The sequence below is a fragment of the Monodelphis domestica genome, chromosome 5 (genome assembly GCF_027887165.1).
Source record: "Monodelphis domestica isolate mMonDom1 chromosome 5, mMonDom1.pri, whole genome shotgun sequence".
Lineage (NCBI taxonomy): Eukaryota > Metazoa > Chordata > Mammalia > Didelphimorphia > Didelphidae > Monodelphis > Monodelphis domestica.
In genome coordinates this window covers 193,868,655-193,896,153 of record NC_077231.1, presented here as the reverse complement: position 1 = coordinate 193,896,153, position 27,499 = coordinate 193,868,655, and the positions used below count along the sequence as shown (strand labels likewise).

At 36.7% G+C, this 27,499-nt stretch overlaps 1 protein-coding gene across 8 annotated transcripts in view; it reads right to left on the bottom strand.

Annotated features, from left to right (window-relative positions):
• ASB15 (ankyrin repeat and SOCS box containing 15) overlaps positions 1–27,499 on the bottom strand; it is a 77,527-nt gene that overhangs the window by 27,539 nt on the left and 22,489 nt on the right. For 2 of the 8 annotated variants that reach the window (XM_007504234.3, XM_007504231.3), the window contains exons 2-5: positions 6,829–6,937; positions 4,480–4,535; positions 4,261–4,392; positions 2,518–2,676 (exon numbers count right to left, since the gene is read on the bottom strand). In XM_007504234.3, coding sequence (XP_007504296.2) covers positions 2,518–2,676; positions 4,261–4,392; positions 4,480–4,535; positions 6,829–6,935 — 454 coding nt within the window. In that variant the 5' untranslated portion in view covers positions 6,936–6,937. Of the gene's footprint in view, positions 1–2,517; positions 2,677–4,260; positions 4,393–4,479; positions 4,536–6,828; positions 6,938–15,745; positions 16,314–27,499 lie in introns of those variants that run through there. The other 6 variants (XM_056799648.1, XM_001365528.4, XM_056799649.1 and 3 more) reach the window with 5 other exon arrangements.

The following is a 27,499-nucleotide window of genomic DNA, read 5'->3' as shown; positions in this document are numbered from 1 at the left end:
AGAGAAGCAATTAACTTAGAGAAGCCTTAATCATTTGTATCAGAATTTGCCTATTCTAAATTCAAAGGGAACAAGAGAACATTTATCAAGCATTCCTGAGAAATGGGTACAAATTGCAGGAAATGCAATGCAACTTTATGGAATACATAACAGCAGCCCTTTGAGAACGTTTACTAAGTACAGAAGACAATATAAATCCCTTTCATTTAAATAATGAATAGAGTTTAAATCTTTCTTTAGCTACCTTCTTATGTTAAATAAAGTCAGATCCTTTGACCTTTCTCATTTTAAACCTTTAACAATTTTAGTTGCTCTCCTTTGGACTCCCTCCAAATTCTCCATATCGCTCTTCAGTGGCAGTTCCTAAACTTAGTTACACTAAGTTCTTGCCAGGAACATGTGCATCTTAGGAGCTCAAGCAGTTGTTGATAAGGCTGGCTTTAGAATCTGGGAAATGATTCGAAAAGGTTATTCTCACAGGGGCAATGCTCTCCTACCCAGGCAAACAGGGACAAAAATTCCCCTACACTGAAAAATAAATTAGTTTCTCACTCTCCTCTGGAGAAACAATCTAGAATCTAGAAAAATGGCTTAAATAAATATTCTTTACCAACTCATTATACCTACTATACCTTCCTACTTAAGCTAACTAAAGCTTCTTAATATTATCTGTTCCTGTCCTGAAAATTATTCCCTTAAAGCATGTGTGTGTGTGTGTGTGTGTGTGTGTGTGTGTGTGTGTGTGTGTGTGTTTTAAGGGCTGGGGAAAAAAGAGATTCATGCAATATATTCCCATAAGGCCTTTAGTAAGATTCCCTTTCCTCAAATATAACAAAAAGTGTAGAGTCATCGTTGTTCAATTGTTTCTGATTCTTCTTGACTCCATTTGGGATTTTCTTGGCAGAACCACTGGAGTGGTTTGCCATTTCCTTCTCCAGTTCATTTTACAAAAGAGGAAATGGAGACAAACAGGTTCAAGTGACTTGCTCAGCTTTACACAGCTAGTAAATTATCTAAGGTCAGATTAGAACCCATGAAAAAGAGTTCCTGATCCAGACCTGACACTCTATCCATTGTGCCACATAGCTGCTAAAGTCATTAGAGCAGAGTAGTAGATAAAAGTTATTTGCCCCTTTAGATACAAAAACTACATTGAGAACTAGAGAAAGGGGTTTATAGCCTTTAGTTTTGGTATGTGTAGCTCATGTTTTTAAATGGACTGAATAATACAATTCCTAAAAGAAGGTGTTGAAAAGGGTCTAAAGAGCACAAAATTAAGTAAGCTAAGAAATAATTGTGAGAAGTTGTGTGTGTGTGTGTGTGTGTGTGTGTGTGTTTGTATCTTGGTGTGTGTGTGTAAGACTGGAGTCTGAAGATAGGCTAGGTGTAGATATTTAGATTTGTGAGCTAACCTTGAAGAGATGATCATATGATCAAAGATTGAGAGTTGAAGGAACTTTAGAGGTCATTCAGTCCAACTCCATTTATTCTATAGTTGAGGACACTGGTGCCCAGAGAAGATATGATTTTCCCCAAGGTCATATGGGTTATAAGAGGAAGACCATGAAATTCAAACTCATATCTCACTCCAAAAAGAAGTTATAGATTTGGATAAGATTAGAAAGGGACAGTAGAGAAAAAGATATAAAGGAGTCTAAGGATAGAGACTTAGTGCTAAGTTACAGGATGTCAGACCTCCATACATGATAAAGAGCTCATTTATTCCAAAGAAAGGTATCTAAAGCCTAGACATGATTTTACTGGGCAAGGAATCCTAGCTTTATTCCCTACTTCTTGGTCAGATTCAGTAAATCCAGCCCCTTTCATCTTGGCAACTGAAGTAAGTCACATAATAATAAATTAATGATAAATTAGAGAGTAAGTTACAAAGTAAACTTTGCCTATCTACCTCCAAGCATAAATCCACCCAACCCATACACAGGAAGAACTATCAGAACAAGATGGAGGGTAGCTAGTCATCAAAAGGCACTGGCACAAGGAGGGAAGAAGATGGGTTTTGGGAAGCGATAGATACCAGTCAAACCATAGTTAGTATGGGGGAAACAGGGCTCTGCCTTGGGGTACTCTCATGGGGGGTGTGCTCTTCCCCATTTAAATACCATCTCTGTTTCTTATATTGGAGTCATCTGACTATATGCCTTGCAACTGACCCTGGCCTTCCACTTCAAAGTGGATACTCAATATGGTACCCCTTTTGTGATGCCCCAGAGTTACCCAACCCACCTTCTTCCTGAAGAGATTATCCTGTCACCACTATCACTACCCTGCCCTGTGTCTTCCCTTTCCTCTCCATCTCACTCCCTTTCCATATCTTCCCAAATTCCCTCCTACCCTGGCCCTCTTCCACAGAATTTACAGTAGAGACATTTAGAGCTCTGGTTACTGGGTGAACATATTCTAGTAGAGACCATGAACATCACATAGATTTCTTTAGCAATTAACCAAAAGTTATTTAAGCACCTATGTATTTGTCCAGCGCCTAAAAGAAGCCATTACCAAGTAGAAGAGGAGTTTCTCCTTTGAGGTTTTTGGTGTCAGGCCACACTCCCTTTTCCAGCAGAGTTCTTACATTTTCCACCAGACCAGAATTGATTGCTAGAGTTAATGGTGTTTCTCCATCACAAGTATTGTATTCCCAAAGAGTTTTGTAGGATGCTGAGACAGGAAAAACATCGTGTGGAATTATGAAAATATATGCAAGAACAATACATACAATTGTCACAAATCCCAACATTTTACCACATTTGTACTAGTACTTATTTCATTATTACTTGCAAGTTTATTAGTATAAACCCTTTGTTGGACATGGTGATGTTACAATTCTCTGGTTTTCCAAATGAGCAATATTTTCTACAAATCAGAAACTTTCTGAGCAAATATTCCTATAAAAAGGCAGAGGAGATATGAACAAGGTTTAAAAAATATGATTAAGTGTATTAATAGCAATTAGCAAATAGCAAATAGCAAAAATAATAGCAAACACAGATTCATTCCTTGAGTAAACAATCAACAAATCAACAGATTTTTTTTATTGAACTCTTAATTGTGCTCAGAGTACCCTATACTAAATCCCAGAAATCTAGATCCAACAAATAATCTTCAAACTTAAAAGATTTAAATTTAGGATGAAATGAAAAAAAGGAAATCCTACATTAAACAACGAATTTACTTGCATATCTCATTATCCCAAGAAGCAAGAGTTTGAAAAAAAAAAACCCATTCAAATTATTTTATGGATAATGTCCTTAATGGATTGGTATGGCCAAAGAATTAATTTCCAAACAGTCAATCTACTGATGATAAGCCTCCTTGTACTTAAGTAGGTTGGTCCCTAAAAAGTAGGCACAGACTCTCACTGAAGTCTTTTTAAGCATAGTAGAACTGCCAAACGTTTTTTATGCTTCCATGGGCATTAGGCAGAATAAACAATGCAAATAATTCACTGAAGAAATGCCTAATTGAAATAAGAAGATGGACCTCTTACATTGCAAGAGTTAAAAATAACTGAAAAACTACCCATGTCTTTCACAAGTATCTTCATAGTCAAAAGAACTCAAAAAAGATCTCATTTTATTGGTGGACCCTTGATGTTTAATTGAGAAGAACACGAACAACAAGTGAACAGGATGAGTAGACATGGATGTGTTGTGATCTACATCATTGCAGGGAATACCTACATTGAAGAGATCATTGATCCATTGGAGAACAGACTACTATATATGCATAATGGTCTATTGAGGTTTGGGATACATTTTTATCCCTTCAATAAACAACTAAGTCTCTCATAAGTGCTACTATCAGAGACAGAATGCCAAAATGGATAGACATACCATGTTCCAGATGGCAATTCTTATGTCCTTAGGTTAAATTCTGACTTGAATTGCTCCTCCATGAATTGCTTTTCTCAAATCCTAGATGCCAACATTCTGTTTTTCTTTGTAGTTTATTATTTTTATTTTTTAAAACCCTTACCTTCTGTCTTAGCATCAGCACTTAGTATTGGTTCCAAGGCAGAGGAGTGACAAGATTTAGGCAGTTGGGGGTAAGTGATTTGCTGAGAGTCACACAGCTAGGAAATGTCTAGAGGCCAGATTTGAACCCAGGACCTCCCATCTATAGCCTATTTTTCTATCCCCTGAGCCACCTACCTGCCCCTATGGCTTATTTTTAATCAAGGATAACAGCTATAACTTTTTTCAGTCTTGTTTTAGGTTAGCTGGAGATATTTGGTTCACTTACCATCCAGAACAATCTCAAGTATTTGTTGAATAGGTTGAACTACAGCCACATGAAGTGGGAACCATCCATTGTCATCAGCTTCATCCAAAGCATATTTATATTTCACATAGTCCTGGAGCTCAAGTATTTGGCCTAAATTAAATATATGTACTGATTATAAATTTCAGTTCTTGGTATAATGAGTTTTTCTTTCTAGCACTCTATGAATAATGTATATACCTTTTTTGATGGCCTCTACCAGTTTTCTGTTCTCAGCACTTAGGGGTACAAACCTACTGGGAAAAGATAAGTTGTTATTATACTTCAAGGCACTTAATGATTTAATTTTCCAGTGATTTCCACCTACGTACTTTTATTCAGACCCTACAGGAAATGCATAAATATGAGGCAAAAGTACTTTTGTTCTTCAGATCTGTAGAAAATAGATTTTAGAGTAGATTTATTATGATACTGGACTATTAGTGGCAATAACATGGCACAGATGGTATACTTTATCTTTGAAACCAGTTCTAAGTAATACAAAATAAAATAGAGAATTGAAAATTATTATAGGAAAGTCAATCAATTCCATTGATCATGCTAACTACCTGCCCTTGGATGTCTTGCTCAAAACTTAACTGACAAAGGAAAATGTAGGTAGTTATCTTGATTTATTGGTCACTATAGATTGTGATGTAGTTTAAAATATTGATTTTTATTGTAAAAATCTATATAATTGCCAATTATACATTTAACTTTGATCTAGGCAGATCTTGCTCAAATGGGAACAGAAAGCTCACTCTGCAAAGTATTTTTAACTAACTGATACAAAAAACAAAAATAGCATTTGCTGAAGATATTCCTAGTCTAACTAAAACTTTGGTCAAAATGTCATAATCTTTGCTCTCTTGGCCCTTTCTGTTTCGTATCTTTAAACTGAAATAATACATTTTATAAAAGTTTCATTAACTCTATTGAGGAAAAAAACATCTTTTAGGAACAAGGGTCATGAATGTCTTTATTGTACAGGAACAAAGCAGAAAGGGGAAAATATATATTTTCAGATATGCCTAGGTTGTTCAATGCAATCATTTTACAATTTAACCAATGAAATAATGGATGTACTTTGAAAAGCCTATGTGAATGTCAGATATCCTTACAGGAAAGCCTTTATGATATAGGGAAAACCATATTGAACTTGAGCCAGAAGAGACTTGGGTTTGAATCCCACCTCTTATACTCATTAGCTATGTCATGTATTCTGCCTGCACTTCAGTTTCCTCAATTGTCAAATGGAGATACTAAAACCTATAGCACCAATCTTTCAAAATAAGATAATGAATGAAGTACTTAGAAAACCTTTAGTCATGACATAATTATTAGGGACTATTTCTGTCTCAAGTGTACAAAATAGAGCCTCTTCTGAATTAAAATTTTTTGAATTAGAAGATTCTAAATGTTAAAATATTTTGGATATTTTGTAATGAGCAAGTGTGAAAATGTTTATACTCTTTTAAATATGACAACTTCTGCTATCAAGTTTCAATGTAGATATTTTTATTTAATTTGATTATTTAACAGCACTTATAAATGTTATGGTTACATGGTATTTTATATGGTATTTTATATTTTGAGAAAGGCTAAGAGTTAATTTATTCATTTAACCAATACATTACACTGTGAGTCTCACAATTTTATAGATGGGGAAACCATACCAAGAAGTTGACAAGTACATGGATTGTGCAGGGATACATTAATCAGTAGCAGAATGAGCATGAGATATCATCTACCATCCATCTTCAATGCTATCTAAGAATTGGTCACCCAAGTAATATGAGTATATAATTTCCCACTTGATTTCATGCCTATTTAAGTTCATGTGATTTTAGAAAGAACAATTGTAAATTTAGGCAATTCATCTAGAAAAAATTCATCTAGAAAAAAAGGTTTATAGAAAGATTTGTGGATTTAATGGGCTTAAAAATATTTAAAGAATAGGATATTAGGACATTTAAAATATCTGGTGCGTTATATTTTTTCAATCTGGGCAAACAGTAATTTATTTTGCTTGACTATTTATTACAAGGATTTTGCTTTCACTTTTCTTTTTCTTGTTTCCAACATAGATAGAAGTATGTGGAAGAGAAAATTTATTTTTGTTTAGCTGAAAAATACTAAATTTAATTTTAAAAATACACTCCTACTACCTACAATCTCCATAGGGTCATAAGTGAACATATCATAAATGAACATAAAAGCTGTAGTAAAAATCATACATGTATAACCCAGTGGAACTGCTTGTCAACTTCAGGAAGGAGGAGGAAAGAGCAGGGGAGTGGGAATCATGTATCATGTAACCATGGAAAAAATATTCTAAATAAAAAAAATTAATAAAAAAAAATTGTAGTAAAAATGTTTTCTTGGGTGAGGAATAAGGGAAGATTCTTCAATTTAGTTTAAAAATGAATGGTATTTTCTTAAACATACCTTATGAGAATATTTTACATTTTCAGAAATATACATAAATATGTATATATATATATGTATATCTTTGGTATATTTTAAAATCTTAATTCCTTTAACTTTTACCTTTCAGGATGAAGTTGTTTTTTGTTGGTTTCAATGGATTCTTGAATGCTAAGCTGAATTTCATAAGCTGTGAGATGATCTTCATCAAAGTCTTCATTTTCCTCCATGTCTTGGCATAATGTTAAAAGAAGAAATTTTGCAAAAATCAGTACTTGACCTAGGGAATCATTTATAATTAATATGATAGCACAAATGAAAGACATGGTGTAACTAGCTTTTAAACAATCCAACTATTCTTAATATACAAAAATTTCAGCATGTCAAATCACCAATCAAAACTGGAATTTGTAAAATAAAATATCCATTCATTCATTCATTTAATATTTATTAAGTGTCTGCTCTATCCTAGACATACTGTAAAATGTCTTGATTTCTATTCCTTCTCTGAATAATATGAAATATACTCATATACATGTAAAGGGCAACTGATGGTTCAGTGGATATTGACTAGACTTTGGGTCTGGAAGACATGAGTTCAAATCCTGTTTCAGAAACTAATTGGTCAAGTCACTTAACCTCAGCCTTAGTTTCCCCATCTTTAAAATAATAGCACCTATAGCACAGGATTATTATAATTATTAAAATCATAAAGAGGTTATAAACCTTAAAGCATTTTATAAATGCTAATTTATTACATATATAAAATAAGGAAGATTCCTTTTTTTTTTAATCCTTGCCTTCCATCTTAGAATGGAATAAATACCTAGTATTGATTCTAGGTATACTAGGTATTGGTTCCAAGGCAGAAGAGTGGTAAGGGCTAGGCAATGGGGGTCAAGTGACTTGCCCAGGGTCACACAGATAGGAAGTGTCTGAGGTCAGATTTGAACCCAGGACCTCCTGTCTCTGGGCTTGGCTCTCAATCCACTGAACCACCCAGCTGCCCCCTGGAAGGTTCCCTAAAAATGTTTTTTTGTAGCACCAAAAAATCACAAAGTAGGCAAACACTGGAAAACGACTAAACAAATTGTGATACAGGAATGTACAGGAATATTATTGTGTTAGAAAAGACACATATGAGGAATCCAGAGAAATTGTAGGAACTGATGTAAAAAATGGATAGAATTAGAAAAACAATATATATCAATCAATCAAAAAATGATTTACTAAGCACTGTGAGGGGTTAAATTTTGGGGGGCAGGAGTTTGATCAAAAGCCAGTGCACAGTTTATTAAACACAAAACACTTAGTTTATTATTAGGAAATAGGAAGGAGGAAAGTGAAAGTAATCTTATAATAGATTATAACTATACCCCAGATCCCAATCCTAACTAAATTTCTCTAGAAAACCCTACATCTATCTCCCTCAGAGGGCCGTATCTTCCGCTAGGCTAAAGCCTGGACTACTCTCCTATTCTCTCTATCTGATGATATAAACACTATCTATCTACCTGTCTACCCAAGTTATTAATAATAAATAAGGCTATTGAGGCCTTAATTCTGTTTCTCTGTCTCCAACTAGAGAGAGCAAGTTACAGACAACCTTTTCCCAGGAGCCCCAGAGACAAAAAGCCCCTTTGCAACTGCCTCTAACTGACTAACTCCCCATTGGCCACACCCTTCTAACTGTCACTAACTGACAAGCAGCACAGCAGGGGGTCTCTAACTTGCTGACCTGCACAGAAGGGGGTCTCCTACTGAAAATACTCATTACTCCTTTTCCTCTTAAATATAAAAAAGGAAGAAATTAATAAAAACTTTCTCAACAGCACCTACTAGGTAGTAGATGCTGAGGATAAAACTACAAAGAATGAAGCAATCCCCATTTACCAGGAGCTTACAGGACTGCAAAATATGTCATTTAAAAAAAGACACACTAAAAGGTTCAGATTCATTGTAATGATCATGAACAATCCTGGTCCTAGAGAACAGATGATATCTATTCTTCACCTTCCTTAAAGACAAGGAGAACTAGAAGTATGAAAATATTTCATGCACTTTCAGACATGAACGTTTTGTCATTCATTTTAAACTATTTTTCTTTGTTATTTGGGAAAGTTTAGGTCAGAGTAGACCAGTAAATGGTCATTAATAAAGTTTTTTTTAAATATGATAATGGGTACCTGAAAGACTTATTAATTGATAATGGACAGGTAGATGGGGCAGTCAATCGAGCATGGGGCCTGGGATCAGGAAGTTCTAAGTTCATGCCAGACTCAGACATTTACTACCTGCATGACCCTGGATAAATTGCTTTACTCTTCTTGCCTCAGTTTCCTCATCTATAAAATGAGCTGGAGAAGGAAATGATAAAACACTCCAGTATCTGTGTCCCAAAATACCCCCAGTGGAGTAAAAAAAAAATCTGATACAATTGAAAATTAAGAACAACAAAAAATCATACTTGGCACTATTATAGGCACTAGAATATGTATACTCAAACATAAATTCTGATTTAATTTTGGGATATATCATTTCAATCCAACTTGGACTTTTCATCTAACAAAATGGGTTTGCCATCTCATCTTCAAAGCTTTCTCATTCATATTTCCTTCCTTTTCTACATTACTTCTTCTTACCCATAATGCCCTCCGCATATGAATGACCATCATTCACTTCTAATCACTTCTTAATAAAACATCTCCCACTGGAGGCCCATGAATGCAATGGAATATTACTGTACAATAAGAAATTATAATGATAAAGACAATAAAGAAGCAAGGAAGGACTTATATTAACTGACATAGAGTGCAGTAAACAGATTCAGAAAACAAAACGATTACTACAACTCTATAAATAGAAAGAGCAGCAACACACCTCCAATTGAATGTTATATGATGACCAAGCTTGACCTGAGAGAATAGTCGAGAAAATCTATTTCCCTCCCTTCTTTGCAGAGGTAGGGGATTATGGGCATATTGCATTTACTGCCAGATTTGGCTAATGTGTTAGCTAATCTTTACTAAACTAATTCCTTCAACCCACCCAACTCCACTCTCGTTTTATGCTTTGTTAGCGAGGGTATTTCTCAGGGTAGAAAAGGGGGCATCAAATATATTTGGAAAAATGGTAACAAAAATAAAGTTAGCTATATAAATTATTTTAGGAGAAAATAAAACTTAGCTCCCCTTTGAAATCCTCCCTGATTTTCCCTGCCCTTCCCTGATTATTCATTTACTGAGCCCCCTCTACCTTTTTGTCTGATACTGTTTCACTGCATTGGGATTTGCACTTATTTCATGAGATGTTACTATGTACATGTTTTATAACTCTCACCCCAAGATGATTCGTTCCTTGAAGACAAGGCCCATGTAGCCTTTCATGGATACTACTTATCCCACTTCTCTCTTCTTGAAAGTACCCAGCAAACAGCTATTCACACAGGAGACACTAGGAAAATAGGGACTGACTGACAAGCACCAGTGTTTTCAGGTGGCACAATTAGATGATGAACATAAACCTGTGGCATCGCGTGTTGCCATTATAACTAGTATTGCTGTGGTACTAGGGAGATTGGATGGCCCAGGGATTAGTAATGGGATACAGGGCCTTTCACCTATTTAAATCACAGGTTTAAATCTAGACCTGAGCAGACCTCAGCGCTCACTAGTTAAGCGTTTTCAGGATGGAATCTCACCGGAGAAAAGGTTTGGACTGTGGGAAACCTCAAGAATGTTATTTATAGGAATGTCTAGAGTGTTGTTTGTATCTCCAAATCAAAGGATAATGTGGGGTAAAGCTGATTCTTAAATTAAATGAACCCTTTATCGGCTGCCCCCACGTTTTCTGGAGGGAAATGCATAGTGCATGCTCAGGCTTTAACATGCCACAGTACATACAATAGGAATGTATTAGGATATGACAGGATAAGAGGAATGATGAGATGAAATAATGACATTTATTAAGTCCATATCCTATGTGAAGACAGTCCTTTCAGTTGGGACTGTCTTCACATAGGATATGGACTTAAAAACTTAGGTTTTGCCCTTGCCCTGGGATAGACCAAACAACATCTGGAATCCTTTGAGTCTCAAGTACCTTTGAAGGACTTTAGTAACTCCTAGGGTTCTCCCTGGCCCATGTGGGCTAGGTAAAAGCAACAAAACCAGAATCGATTAATCCAGGGGTGAAGTGATTCTTGACTAGTCTTCCTGGTGGCCTCAGGCTGTGTTCATACCACTTGAGATCATCCAAGGGGAATAAAAGATCCCACTCACATGGATAGGGGCCCTTCAGCCTTGGGTTTCATGGGAAGATAAGGGAAGTCTCATCTACAGGTACTAAGTGCTACTATTTCCTCTTCAAATCCTTGCTATGTATACCAATTTTTAAAAAACTTAATTAAAATTGGCTCATTTTAACCCAATATGGAACTTTATTATCAGGATCCCAGGGCCAACCTTATTTCTAAGAGTCCTTAAAATACATGGATAATAAACTGATTCATACAAGAGGAATGAATTTATCCAGGCTCCAAACTGTAATGTAGCATTTGTGGTGTTTTAGATCAGTAGTATCAACTCAAATAAAAACAGAGGCCAACCTAAACCATACATAATCGGAAGCTAGGTGACACAGGGCTAGAGTGCCAGACCTAGAGTCAGGAAGACTCATCTTCTTGGGTTCAAATATGGCCTCAGATACTTATTAGCAGTGTGACTCTGGGCAAGTCACTTAACCCTGTTTACCTCATTTTCTTCATCTGGTTCAAGCTAATTTGGGACTACATGTGGCCCATGTACTTGACACTTCCGCTGCAGGCCATCACACTAACTTTGCTTGTGAAAGATGATTTCTATTCTGTTGTTAATGGATTCATAATCAGTTGCTCACCACAAAATTAGAGGAATCATCTTTAGTCCTTAGTGGTTTTGGGAAACAAAGGAATATAGTGGAACATAAGGTTGTAGAGTTGACTCCCACTTCTAACTTTTAATTAGCTTAATTACCCTTCTGCCTAATTTTCTTCTTCTGTAAAATGGGTATAACAACAACAAGTGTAATGCCTACTTCAAAGGGCTACTGTGATACTCCAATGATATAATGCACATTTGAAAACTTTAAAGCACTATTCAGATAGCACTTATTATTTTCACTAAAGGAGTTCTAAATACTAGACCTCATTACTCAGTATCTGTTTATCCCATTTTACTGATGAAATAACTAAGTCTCTGCCTATACATACTAAAAAAAAACAACAGAAAGGAATGAAGATCTTTTAGCTAAAGAGAAATTTCTGAATTTATATGAGCTAGATATAGCTCAGATAGTGAATACATTCCTACAGAATGGATGAGTTCATCCATAGCATTAGGTTGTAATTTAACATTCAGTGGTATTCTTTGGAGCATAGATGAAGTGAAGAACACTTTTGTTTTCAAATTTGAATCCAAAAGTCTCAGGAAAACACCCTACAGCCTGTTGCCTTTAAAGGAAAGCACACATGACTCTTGCTTTTCACAGCCAGCTCTTGTCAGCAATAACTTCCAAAAATAAAAGATATCTTCTGGGGACACATAAATCTTCTCTTTTGGCCCTGTGTAACAGGGCTTTGTGTTGCTTAGGGTGTTCCGGGGTGTCCTAGGGTAGCCTTCAACCCTTCCTTTTGTGTCTCAGAGCAAAGCCTCAACATAACTGTCCAAAAAAAGGATCTACATTCCAGCTGGTGCCTGACTGAAGTGGTCAGGAGGAGGGAGGACTGTGTTCCAAAGCATTATGTATGAGTGATGAAGAGTACATAACATTTCTGTTCATCAGACTCCATAAGTGACTTTAAACTTGTCTTAATATCTCCATGCTACTGAGGAAGGTGAAAAAAACTAAAAAACTTCATAGTATAATGTTTCCAAAATGTCATCTCTTACAGGGTGAGACCCATATCTTCTCTGATTAAACCTGTATAGCAACGAATATATTCTATGTTCACTTAAATTGGTTAGCTACTTTAAAAAATTTTTTTAGTGTGTCCAAATTGGTTTACTGTTCATTCCTCTTCCTCAGGAGTATCAAAGCTAGAATAATCTTGGGCAAGGCTAGTCTTATAGAACCATGAAATGAACTGATGTGGCTTTTGAGTTGGTCAAGCTACTGGAAGTCAGGTAGATGGCTTTGAAGGAGGAAGAGCAAAAGGATTGATTATGAATATTAATAGTTTTTGTTTCCCTTCCTAAAAATAATTACCATGTTGAAAAAATTCCAGTATATAATTTTTGTTCATTTACATGTTAGTTTAGTTGTTTGTTTTTTAATCTAGACCTGTGATTTCTTCCAGGTTTAAAACTCCCAGTGAGGAATATTCTCTTATCAACTTCCATCAGCAACTTGTTTATCAGTTGTCTCAGAATTTTAGTTTAGGACTCTGAGAGTTTTAGTCATTTGACCCTGGTCATTCAGGTAGTATGTCTGAAAAGCAGGATTCAAGATCAGATCTTCTTGACTCCATGGCAGCTAGGTGATGTAGTATTTAGATTGCTGGACTTGTGCTCAGCAAGACCTGAATTCCAATCTTGCCCCATACATTTTGAGACAGTTTCAATAATGCTTTCCTTTCTAGAGTTCTCTAGTTTTTCTAATAAGAAGGCCATGTCTTTGAACTGATTTGTTCCTTCTTGTAAAGTAGCAGTAGCTTTGTAGAGATTCAACGGGAGAAAATATTTCAATTTCAGGTTAAGGTAAAAAAAAAAGGCATAAGACAAGCCATTTCTTAACATCTTTTTAGACATAGTCTGAACATTCATGTGGTCCTACAAAAGAATAAATCAACCTTGATAATACTCTCCAGGTCACTCATGTGACATCTATAAAATCCTTCATTTCTTATACTGCAAACTTCCCTAAATCTTCAGTAAATAAAGCACTAACCAGCTATACATACTTCTATATTGGGTTGGGTTAACCCTAGTCCCTAGTTTCAGACAGTAGAATTTCATGTATTCTTTTTGATGCCCAAGCCAAATGGGATTATGGGAGAAAAATAAGATGACTGCTGGGTGTACAGAACCAGAAGAAGTCTTGTCCTTATATGCACTCTGTTTTCCAAGAGAAGTCTAGACAGGCTAAGCACAAAGGGCAAACAGAGGAGGGTAAATCAGAACACTGAAACAACAATTTAGTTATGCAGACTAGCATCTGCTTTAAGAAAACTCATACACCTACAAAAACCTGAACTTATAGTGTATAACAATTATGCACTTTATAAAAAGATGTTCTAAAAGATTTTCTTAAACACTTAGTTTTTAAAAGCATGATTTGATTGATAGTATTTAATTTACTTAGCCAGAACTTGTCAGGAATACAAAGATAGCATATAGCCAGCTATACTTGTCTCAGTATTAGGGAAAAGATGATATGACCCATGTTGGTCCATTGTTGGTCAAGTTCATCAATGTTCACAATTTGGCTACAAAGACATTTGCAGTAGAGGCAAGAGAAAATGTTTCTGCTCTGTGGTTCTGGACTATTTTTCTTTGTTCCTGAAAAGCTGTGTATGCCACAATTATGCTAGGAGAACTACATATTTACAGAAGTCATACTGTAAATCTCTCCCTCTAAAGAAAATGTTTAATTTCTCATTCATCTTTTATAAAAACAGTTTCATTCATTAGGTTTGCATGAAATGGGTGCAAGTACCTCTAGTCCTGCTGCTTAAGTCATTCAGAATCACTCATGGAAAAATCACGATCCGGAGTCACAAACCTCTCTTAAGAATTTCTGACTATTTTTTCTCAGACCTCAAAATCTTAGGAGAAGTTTGTTGATCCCCAATTCTGTGACAGAATGTAGCTGGAATGGTGAGTTCCATATTAACAAAGAGTTATTTCATATCATATAAATTGATGAGCATTAAAAATGGTAGTATCATCTATTGAATAATATGACTATCCAAATGCTACAGTAGAAGAAAGATTTTAAGCAATTTCCCATTTGAAATATAAACCATCACCAATAATTCTGAAAATTCAAATGAAACCTTAAAGGAGTTGAATGTTAAATGACCTATATCTATTTTCTTCTGCAAGAGACTCGGGAAAGATGGCCCTAGGGATTTAAACAAAATATGGCTTAGGAAAAGCATTCACCTAACAATAACTTGCTAAAGAGGAATTTGAGAGGTAAGGTGGAATGAACACTGGATTTAAGTATCAGGAAGATTTGAATTCAAATCCTGTTTCAGATGCTTAGTAGCTGTAATCCTGTGTGAGCCACTTAACTGACTCAGCCTCAATTTCCTCATCTATAAAATGGGGATAATAGTACCTACTAATATTGTTGTGAGAATCAAATGAGATAATATAATATAGTTAAGCACTTTTCAGTCCTTAAAAGCATTGTATATATATTAACTATTGCTTTTAATGTATAAAAGATCTATAGATTGAATATGAAACTTCTATTCAATATGGAACATGGCAGCAAATCATTTCAGCTGTATTGCAAAGTCCTAGGTAAACAGAAAATGTGAAATAATCTATATCAGTGAACATTAACTTCTTTCTCAGGATCTAGGAATCAGCTATGGAGCTCACTAGTACAAATGTTGAAATTTCTAACACTGATTAAAAACTTTTTCCTTTATAAATATATATATATATACATATATATGTAAATATGTATATATTTGTATTTTTTTATGTCTCCAAATCCAAAGTCTGAAAAAACCCCACAAATCTCTAGGAAAGAAGAAAAACCCCTTCTAATTAAAAATTGCCTGTCACCAATATGTTACTACTAAATCTTTCTGGGACACGCTTAATTATACCAGTAAGAAGTGCTTATCTAGGGTGGTGTTTTAAAAACAAACAAACCAGTCCTGGCATCATTGGATAACTGAACATGCTCTAGCCATTCAAGCCCTAGGGTGATCCACCCAGAGATTCAGGAAGTCTGTACATGAGACCTTGGGCTACGTTTCCAATTTGAAACTGCTTCCCCATTAAGCTAGTGAACAAGGTGCAGATCAAGTATGTCATATTCTCACCTTTTGGAACCATCATCATCTTGTCATTCGTATCCAGGGACCTGACTTCCTAACCAAGAGAAACAGTGCCCCATGAGCCAATGTGTCCCTTCATGTAGCTAAATTTAAGCATCCAGTTGGTAGTTAAATTAAGACCTGACCTTGTACAACTGAAACATTAGCAGGGGCCAGCAGAGAGGAAAGTATTACCCATGACTTCTCTAGAATCTCATCAAAAGGAACATGAGACTGGTGTGGTAGAAGATTATTTGTGTCCTGATTGGTTCAAATAGCTACCAGGAACAAAACAAATGGCCTGCTGGCTGAGCTGAGATGGCTGTGCCAAAGTAAAGGAACAAAATGCAGTCGTTTAAATAGCTTCTTATTGTACCATGAGGTACACAAACGGCCCAGTGAGACTAATTTCTGATTCAATGCTTATCTTAATGATACAAAACTCGAACTCATCTTTATCACATTAGGTCATCAAACTGACTCTTCAACATGTTTTTAAAAATCAAGTCGAGCCTTAATCTAATACTAGGCTTGCTATTTTCTGGATTCAACAGAAGCCAGTAACTCAGTTTTTGTTTGGTAAGCATTTAACTTCAACCTGATTAGGGAGAGGCAAACATTATGTAATAATCATTAATGGCTGGTCTGTTCAAGAATCCCCAGGTCAAGAAATTGAGGACATAAATTCTAGGAAAGTGTACAGCAGACATAAAACTTGAAAGAAATAGATACTAAAACAATAAAAACCCTACTACCATCGTAATTGGGAAAATTCAGTTCAGGATCAGTATCAAATCAGAGACTTTTTCTTAATCCAGTTAGCCAGCTAGATTGATTTAGGAAATTGTAAAATGTAAATGTATTTCTCTGTATATTTTGTATATGTGGGAGCGGGTGGGAAGAGTAGTAAATTCCTTGAGAATTGGAATTGTTTTGATTTTGTCCTGCATTGCCAAACCTACCAGAATGCCTTGCATAGAGCAGGCTTAATAAATGTTTGAGAGCTAAATAGAATTTCTTAATTTAAATCCTATTTATTACAAATTTATTTATTTTCTATTTGCTATTTTTTAAATTCTATTTATTACAAATAAAAAAGCAAAATGCTCAAATCCTAAGTGTTTCTATAAGTCTTCCTAGGTTTGGAACACATACAAAAAATTCCTATAAGGCTATGCTACTTGCTGAGACTTTCAATGGCTCTGTGCCAGTGCTACATAATAATAGCAATAATAGGAATTATGTTGCTCAGTTGCTACAGTTGTATCTAACTCTTCATCACCCCATTTGGGGTTTTCTTGCCAGAGATCCTCCAGTGGTTTGCCATTTCCTTCTCCAGCTCATTTTATAGATGATGAGCTGAGGCAAACAGGGTTAGGTGACTTGCTCAGATCACACAGCTAGTAAATCTCTGAGACTACATTTGAACTCAGGAAGATGAGTCTTCCTGACTCTAGGCCTGGCATACAGTGCTACCAATTGCCCTAATAATAGTAATAGCCAGAATTTATCTAGTGTTTTAATGTTTACAAAGTGTTTTTTAAATCTTTTAACACAGATCAGAGAGGAATAAAGATAGAATTTGGATCATTTTACTCTTTCTCTAACTTTGAAAAAGTAGGCCCAACTCTTTAAACAGTGACACCTAGGACAACACATGTTTAAATTGTGAATGCATAACAAAATGGACAGAGCCTTTCTTTAAATTCACGGCTCTCAGAAAAACATTTCCCAGCTATGGCAAAACAGCCCATGTCAAAGGCTTCCAAATTTTATACCGTCTTCTTGGGCAGTGATTCACTGTGATTGCAATAATATTTACCTTAAAGCAGCGATATAGTGTTAAAAGCATTAGACTTGGAGCCAGGAAAACCCTGGATTTTAATTTTACCTTCAACACTTACTAGCTTTCTCTCCCTCCCTTCCTTCCCCCCTTCTCTCTTTTTCCTCCCCTTTCTCTCTTCCTCTCTCTTTTTTCTCTCTCTTCCTCTTTCTGTCTGCCTGTCTCTGTCTCTCCCCCTCCTTCATTCTTTCTCTTTCTGTCTCTCTCACACACATTTATCAATGTAATAAGCCATGATGCCCACTTTATCTAATATGCTTATTGCTTTTTGTTCCTCCTCAATAGTTATTAACTATGCAAAAAAAACCCCAAAATTTCCAAATGGTGTACTTTTGTACCCTTGCAGTATTTCTTCTGTCCACCTGGCTTCAATTTTTCATGTAGCATCTGTTTAGGTATGAGGAGAGGGGTTCTTCCAATTTACTTCACTTTTTAGGACAGCTATGTGGCCCAGTAGATAAAACATTGGGCCTAGAGTCAAGAAGACCTGAGTTCAGATATAGCCTTAGACTAGCTAACTAGGTAGGTGACCCTGGGCAGGTGACTTAATTCTCTTTGCCTCAGTTACTTAATCCTATTTGCCTCAGTTTCTTCACCTGTAAAATGATCTAGAGAAAGAAATGGCAAACCACTCTAGTATGTTTGCCAATAAAATTCTAAAAGGGGTCATGAGTGTCAGATCTAACTGAAACAATTCAACAACAATAACCAGTGTAGAAAAATTAAACTTTAATATTGACTGAACCTTCTGGTGTTAACAGAGCAAGGGCACTCCCAGACTCCATTATTAAGGAATGTTGGAACTCTTACGTAGCATTTACAATGAAGTCTCATGGCAAGGTGAAGCTGATGAGAGTTGTACAGAATGTATAGTGAAGATTTTCATCTCCAAGTTGCTAGGCTATTTTAGTTCACTCTTGCGGTTTTATACAATGCCCTGATAGGAGGGAGCTTATTTTGTCTGAATACCCTATTGGGACAGACCCATGTGTCATTCAACCCAATTGCTCTGTCTCCAGGGTAACACTGAGGGCATCGTTGCTGTCCTTAATGTCGACCTCAAAGGTGAAGGATGTATCTCCAAACATTTCCTTTAATAACTTATGCATCTGCCTCTTATGAATATAGCTCAACCTCTTCAAAAGTGATTCTTTTCAGCCTATACTGGTAAAAATAAGTGCTAAAAGTTGATTTCCTGCTATTTGAAATAGTACTTTTTATGTGCCCTAAATTCAGTTCTTTCATGCATCAAAGATTCTCTCTTTTGTCATCAAATATTTCAAATTTTAAAATATTTATTAAATGCCTATAATGTAAGATAGCACAGTGCTAGACTCTGGGGAATTTCAAAGAGAAAAAGGATTCAGGCCCTGATCCTGTGGAGCTTACACTTGAGTTGGGGCAAAGGAAGGAGGTGATGATACATTCGTAAACAGATATAAGCCAAACAGAAAAAAGATAAGCAAGTAGGAGGTACAGAACAAAAGGCTAAGTACCCTCAGAAGAGATTCAAGAGGACTGGTGAAGTCCCCATGGAAAAGGGAGCATTGGCTCTGGCTTTTTGGATAATGGGTAAAAATGAAGTGGGGAGGGAGGTTTTACCAGGCCTGGGGAACATCATATGGAGGTGGGAAAACAGGCATAATAGTTCACATTCATACAAATACTTTGAATTCACAAAATACTTTATATACCCTATCTCTTTTGATTCTCTCAACAAGCCTTATTTTACAAAGACTAATGCTTAGAGGGCTAGGTGACTCAATTCATGATGACACAGCTTGAAAACATGGAGGCAGGTTTTAAGATGCAGGCCTCTCCTGGCTTCCAAGTCCACCATTTTCCTGGCACAACATGCTGCTTCTTGGGGTACTCTGAGCTTAATTTGAATGTGAGTACAGGGAGGGAAGGAGTGTGAGGTGAGGCTGGAAAGATCTTGCATTGCAGTGCAAACAGCATTGATAACCCACAAGGGTAGGGCTCAGAGGAAGCAGCAGCAGCTGCTGTTCTGGAAAGTACACCATTACTTAAGCACCAGTAGGGGTGACCATTAGCTAGTGAACTTAAGAGGCAAGGAGTAATAGCGTGCTGTGGTTGTTTCCCTTTATAGAAGCCCTTGTAGTTCTGGCACAGAGCGAACAAGAATAAAGGAAGAAAGACTAGGAATAAGGCATGGCAACCTTTGCAGTGAGCAAGTGTGGTACTAACAGTTCGTAATCCAAAGGTATCTATCTTTGGGCTATATTAGTATGCCTTCTGTAAAGGCAAAGGAATGGAAGAATGTGTCCTACTGGATGCATTACTCTGGGTGCGTGGATAATTTGATGCTGTGTGCCCCACAGGATATTCTTTGATCATTCATTTTCCTTCAGGACATAACAGGAAGAATCAGAGGTAATGTGGCAAGGAAGGAGTGGCACCAAACTGTGGAGGCACCTGGAAGTCAAGTACAACTGTGTATGCACTATAGAGCATGCAATAGGGAGACAAAATCTCCAAATCCTAGGCAGTGGAGAGTTTTGAGAATGGGAGTGACATTATCATATCTGTGCATAAGGAATGTTAATCTGACACTAGTTGGAAGAAAGCATATGGGAAAAGAAAGGAGGTGGAGAGAATGGATGGAAGACTATTGTAAACATCTGGGTAGGTAGTAATAAAGGCTTAGACTTGGATAAGGATGATAATTATATAGTGCCTGGTATCTTTTAGGCACTATGCTAAGCACTTTAAAAATGTTATTTTATTCTCACAACCACCCTAGAAGGTAAATGCTATTATTTCTCCCATTTTATAGTGAGTTCACTGCAAAGATGGGTGTCATGCTGATTATATCAAACTCCAGAATACAGGCCATCCTCTAAGAGCCATATCAAAGAGAATGATGTAACAATTTGCCCTGAAAAAACAAACAAACAAACAAAAAAAAAAAACAGGTGAAGAATGTCTATTACCCAGACCAGTGGTGTCAAATTTGCAAACAAATGGGAACCACTGAATACATGTAAGTATGTGTGTTCTATTGAATTCTTTTTTTTTAATTGCCAATTACATTTTAATCTGGTGGTCTGGCCACACTTGTTAGGGTTGGTGGCTTCATAGCACACAGAGTGTTTGACACTTCTAACCCAAACCATTAAATACAATTGATTGGACAATCTATTGAGTTGGTTTATCAGTGTTCTGCATTTTCTTGGATAGGAATTGGGGGTAGACAATGACTGAGCCCAGAATTTAATAAGAGAAAGAGAACAGGCTGAATTGTATTCAGGAAATTGTGTAGTACTTTTAATAATCCCAAGCCATTCCCTGACATGCACATGTACAAACCATTTCATACCACTATTCTTCTGGTAATACTGTATGGTTACAACCCATGAAGACCATCCATGTCGGTATATAATCTCTGATGAATGTATACCCAGAAGAAACTCATGTGGATATAAGTAGGCTATATAGCCTGTTACTGATGACTACTTGACTACAGTAAGTGGCATAAAAATAGCATCCAGGAAATATGTATGATTGAGAAAGGGGAGGAGCTAATAATATTTAGCAAGTGTGAAAGATAACAAATGGTTAGCTCACGTGCTGTACTAGTGCTTATGAAATGTTCAGCAACACAGACTAACATCTCTGTAATACTAAGCTGATCCACTGGGGAGGATATATGGGATTGTGGGCAAGAATCTGCAGAGGATGAGAAAGTGTGGATGAGTTACACTCTATATTGGAGACAGGACACACATCAATAAAATGGGAAGTGCAGCTGGGTTAGACCAAGTATATAGAGGTGATCTGTGTTTAAGGTGACCCAAATTTGAGAGAATTGAGGGATCAATTCTTAAAATATTTGAAAGAGAAGAAGATGCTGTGAAGATTAAATTAACTCTCCCCTGCCCATTTTTAGATTTAATCACCAAAACCACTTACACTTGAGTGGGAGGGAGGTCTGTGACCCACATGTGTGATAATGGGTAATGAATCAGAACTGACTGACTGCCTCCGGGCAGTCCTAAGCAAAGCTTTAGCTGTAATTGGTACATGTAAAATGGAAGGAAGTCACAGGAAGTGATGAAAAGAAACAGTCTTTTAAAATGCCAAGAACTTCTTATGAAGAAGGCATTTCGGTCTTTTGTCTTCAAATTAACTTTGGAGGAGCTCTGACTGAGGATCTCTGACTGCTTCTACTTTCCTTAAAAACTACTACTTGGGGTGAGTGAAAAACGCTGACTCCTTTCCTGGATTTTCTGAAGAGACTAGCCTCAGGAGAGACCTACCCTCTTGAGAGAGGCTTTCTGTTTCCTCAGGTTCTTGGGTCAAGGCCAAAGCCCCTCCAGCTAAAGGCTAATCAGCCCTGCCAGTTGATCCAGGGGTCAGAGCAAAATACTTAATGGGTAGGCTAGATATCTTACCCTATCCTCTCTAGTTTGTCTTACTTTCACTCTTTCTATATTTTATAAATAAATTGTAAAATAAATCTCTTTGGAATTTGACTAAATTCCTGGCAACCCTACTCCAAAAATCTAGTCCAACCTTTTATATCAACCCTTTACATTTCTACCCTTTATAATACCAATGGTATGGAAAACACACACATATCTTATTACAAAATAAAGCAAAACAAAAACCAAAGAATCAAAAAAAAAAATCAACAACTTGTGATCCATATGCTCACTTTCCCCTCTTTTTAAAAATTTTGAGACCAATAGTCACATAGGTTAAGGATATCCTTGATGAGAAAGGATCAGTTTCAAAAGTGATAGTCTATAATTACACCCATCTTTACTATCATACAATTGACTAAAAGAAGTAGTGAATACAAGATTCCATTATATTTTTTATTTAACTATAAAAAATGCTATTTGTTTCCAAATAACAAGGCTAACTATATAGCAAACAAGAAATCTGTGAGTACCAGATCTTAAACTGAACTATAAAGCAGTGGTCAACAATTGGTAGTCCCCAGGGATTTAATTTCTAAATCCCAAACGAATTTCTAAAGTAGAATGGAACTTATGGTAGTTTATTTTTACATTAGAGGGAAGATATTAAGGAAGTAAGATAAAGGGAGAGAGGGAGATAGAGCTCTGGCTTCCTCAGAACCAGGTAGAAATTCTAAGGCCCCAATGGAGGTTTTCCACAGCCAAGTCCCAGTGTCCATCTTCCAGTCTCTCCTCTGAGTGACTCTTCTTCTCTCCAAACTCAAGAGACTGATCCTCCAGTCCAACTCTGAGTCAGAGTTCTTCCATCCAACTCAAATCTCTCTCTCTTGTGGTCCTCTATTTAAAGATCTTTTTCTCTTGTGTCGCCTCCCCTAAATTTCACATCTACCAATCATAGCAGACACTCCTCTCCAGGACTACCCACTCATTCACATGTGGGTCACAGACCTCCCACTCAATGCATGAAATGGGTGTTCATACCTTTTTGTGGTTAGTTATACCTTTTGTGGTTAGTTAACACATTTTTTGGTTAGTTTATCTTTTGTAGTTAGTTAACACCTTTTTGTAGTTAAATGGGTAGATCTACTTCAAATACTGAGTTACCACCTTTTAGGGATTAAAATCTAAAAATGGATTGTGGATTACAATTCAATCTTCCCATTAAAGGAAGAGCTAAGAATCTTCATTGTTACAATCAGGGGATTACAATTTAATCTTCACAATAAAGGAAGAGTTAAGTATCTTCATTGTTAAAATCAGGAGATGGCTAAATCCAATCTTCACAATACCAAGATAAATTCAAAATGGATAAATGACTTAAATATAAAGAGTGAAATCATAAATTAGGTGAACATAGACTAGTATACCTGTTGGATCTGTGGGAAAGGAAGAAATTTAAGACCAAGCAAGAGACAGAGATCATTACAAAAAGTAAAATAAATGACTTTGATTATATCAAATTTAAAAGGTTTATACAAATATAACCAATGCAACCAAAGTTAGAAGGAAAGCAATAAACTGGGAGAACATTTTTATAACAAAACTATGAAAAAGGTTTAATATCCCAATATATAAGGAACTAAGTCAATTGTATAAAAAAAAGAAGCCATCCCCCAATTGAAAAATGGGCAAGGGACATGAATAGGCAGTTTTCAGATAAAGAAATCAAAACTATCAATAAGCACACGAAAAAAGTGTTCTAAATCTCTCATAATTAGAGAAATGCAAATCAAAACAACTATGAGGTACCACCTCACACCTAGCAGATTGTCCAATATGACAGTAAAGGAAAATAATAAATATTGGAGGGGATGTGCCAAAATTGGGACACTAATACACTGCTGGTAGAGTTGTGAATTGATCCAACCATTCTGGATGGCAATTTGGAACTGTGTCCAAAGGACTTTAAAAGATTGCCTGCCCTTTGATCCAGCCATACCATTGCTGGATTTGTACCTCAAAGAGATAAATACATGCAAAAAATATTTATAGCCACGTTCTTTGTAGTGGCAAAAAACTGGAAAATGAGGAAGTGCCTATTGATTGGGGAATGGCTGAATAAATTGTGATATCTAACGGTGATGGAATATTATTATGCTGAAAGGAATAACATTGGCATTCTGAAAAGCATTAAGATGGAAATTGCTATCTAGGGATGGGTGGTAACTCTTGCCAAAAATTACTTTAGCATGCATTTTTACTTGGCATTTATATGGCAGAAACTGGAATTATGCATCTGGGTACTATATTGGATTATAGCCAATATGACATGAAGCCCAAGATGTCATTTGGTACTAATTAAAGTTTGATTTATGGAAATGAAAGTATTCCATGGTGATTTTAGATAGTGGTACCAAGAGAAAACTCCAAAGTTGGTATGAAACAAGTTCTACTAGCCTAAATCTATAAGAATTGTGAAACCAGTGCTCAGTGCTTTCAAAGCAAAGTACTATTTATTCATTCTGTTTACCTGGAGAAGATAAACATCAGTGAGCCTTTGGACCTAGTGTATATTGTCTTTTATTACTAGGAGGAGAGAATATCCTAGTGTTGATAGTCACTTGAACTCATATTTGAAGGAACACTAGCAAAGGTGGAGAGTAGACAAAGCAATATGGCTTAGCTCTTCCCAACAACTATTCCAACAAAGATCTAGAAAGATGGGAAAATCCAAAATAAATCACAGTGAATCATTTTTTCCAGCCCAGGCACCATAGGGAAATATACATAAGTCTATGGACACTAGGAATAAGGTCTAGTAGCCAAGAAGATCCCACATGGAGCCTCCCAATTTGGGAACTAGAGCTTGTAAGTATGTATAAGGCAAGATGGCCAGTTAAGTAGCACAATGGATAGAGCATCAGGTCTGCAGTTAGGAAGACCTGAGTTCAAATCTGACCTCAGATGCTAACTTTATTACTGTGGGTAAATCACTTAACCCTGTTGGCCTCAGTATCATCAACTGTAAATAAGCTGGAAAAGGAAATAGCAAGCTACTACAGTATCCTTCCCAAGAAACCCCCAAATGGGGTCTTGAAGAGTCAGACACAATGGAAACAACTGAACATATGGGCAAGAGGAAATCTCAGATCCAACAGAAAGGGAGGCTGGATGCTGTGCAGGAACAAAACCATATGGGAGCATTATTGTTTATACCTCAGAGCTAGGATACAAATTTACTGTGGATTAAGGAGGGGACCTAAGCCTAAAAGTGATGGACTAGGGCAGTGATGACAAACCTTCTAGAGATCTAGTGCCCAAACTACAACCCTTACACTGCACATGAGCCCCCAACTTACCCTAGACAGGGGAGGGAGGAAGCACTCCCATTGGATTTCTGGGAAGAGGGATGGGTAATGTCAGAAATTACCATAGGCATGTGTGAAGAAGAGGAAGGGAGCAGCCCCCTCCAGCATACATGCCATAGTTTTGCCAACACAGGACTAGAGCAAGGAACAGTCTTGTGCCTGTGGATATATACTAGGTAGGCAAGGAGAAGGAACAGAAGCAAGTAGTGATATGTGTCCCTGAATTGAAAAGTTCATACATAACTAGAGGGCAGTATTCAGACTTTGCCCTAGATAGGATTGCTTTGATAACATTGACATGAAATATTATGATTTGAATATGAATATTCATGAATATGAATATGAAATGAAGAAACTGAGAAAGATAGAGGTAGGTGACTAGCCCTAGGTCACACAGCTAGTGAGCGCCTTGAAGTCAAGTTTGAAAGTCTTTCTGACTTCAGCATTAGGAGAAGATCAGCATTCAAATCCAGTCTCTAACACAGATGGGCTGTGTGACTAAGACAAGTTACAACCTCTCAAGGGGTCCAGTCAACTCTTGGACTTTAAGTTGCAAAGCAGGTGCCAGTCTGCATTGATAAACAGAATTTCTGCAGTTGGAAATTTTCTTTTCCAATGAAATCCCAGGTCCAACTCCACTCCTCCCCCCACTCCCCAGAAATATCAATTGTGACTTCTGTATTTGGGCTACTGTAGCAATTCTGCAATGTGTAGACATGTTCTATGGACTTGCATTGTGACATGTATTTGGTTTACTACATACCATTTTACTTTGCATTAAATTTTGAAATATGTTGTATGTATCTGGAATAAATTGTACCATAGGCAAAATAAAGGCTTCTACCCATGCACTTGTGATTTGCAGGGCTCTCTCCCTCTTTCTCCCTTTTTCTCTTTTTTCCTTTCTCTTTCCTCCTACCTCTCCTTTTTTCTCCTTTCTTTTATCTTGTGAAAGAGAATTTAAACTTTTTGTTTATTTTAACTTAATCAAGAACTTGGAGTACCCCACCTTTCACACTTACTTAGTCATTAACACTTAGTTAAATGAATCCTAAAAGACCACACACACTTTCCCCCTGCTCCCACCCAGAGCCAGCCCCCAGCTAGGCAAATTGAGAGACTATGATTGGTGATGGGTTCCTGAGATGTGATAGACCAGCCCACAGTGAAAGGATAGAGGAACCAGAAAGACAGGAAGTGACCTGGAGAAAACTGCTTATAAAAGCCAGCTGAGGGCATTCTGATTCATTTTGCTGCCTTGATGGCTTTTGCTGAAGGAGGACTTCTGCATTGGTGTTTGCATTGGATTGCTGCTGCTTTGGTGGCTCTTGCTGAAAGAAGGATTCTTCTGCATGGCACTTCTTCTGCCTTGGACTTCTGCATTGGACTTCTGCGGGGAGTTCGGCTTTGGTGACTCACTTGGGTTGAAGAGACTTTCACAGACTTCCACCAGGAGATTGGAACTTGGAGGCTGAGACTCTCCCGCTCTTCTGGCCAGAGATCAGAACTTTGACAGGGGAGCAAACTAGATTTCTTTGGAGCAGACTTAGAGTGGTAGACTAGAAAATTCCTTATCTCCTTCCTACATTTCCCTCTCTTACTATCACTATTTTGATGTAATAAAGCTACTAAAATACTTATAGTTTAATTTTTAATTATTATAAATGGCGACAACAATTCTTTTTTTAAAAATCATTATTGTCTTTGTCAAACCAAATTTTTAACTATTACATTTTAGCCACCAGTTTTAACTACTACAGTCTCCTTCCTTCCTAACCTCTCCTTTCTCTCTCCCTTTCTCTTATTTCTCTTTCCCTCTCTTCTTTCTCTCTTTTCACTTTCTCTCCTCTCCATTCCTCTCTTCTCTTCCTCCTCATCTTTCTTTTTCTTTCTTCTCTCTCTATCTTTGTCTCTATTTCTCTCTCTCTTTTATTGGGGAGAGGCTATAAGAGGATGAGGGACTTTTTGTTGTAACAACCAGAATGTCAGATAAAGGCTGCCAGTTCTCCTTTCCCCCAAGTGTTAGTAAATGCTTCTTTGAGACTCATCAAAACTCCAAAACAATTTTCCTGGACTAGGCATTAGTTTCTGGGGACCTGGCAATAGTTAAAAGGGCAAATCAAAAGTGGTACATGTGCTAATCCCCAGCTTCACATGCATTCAG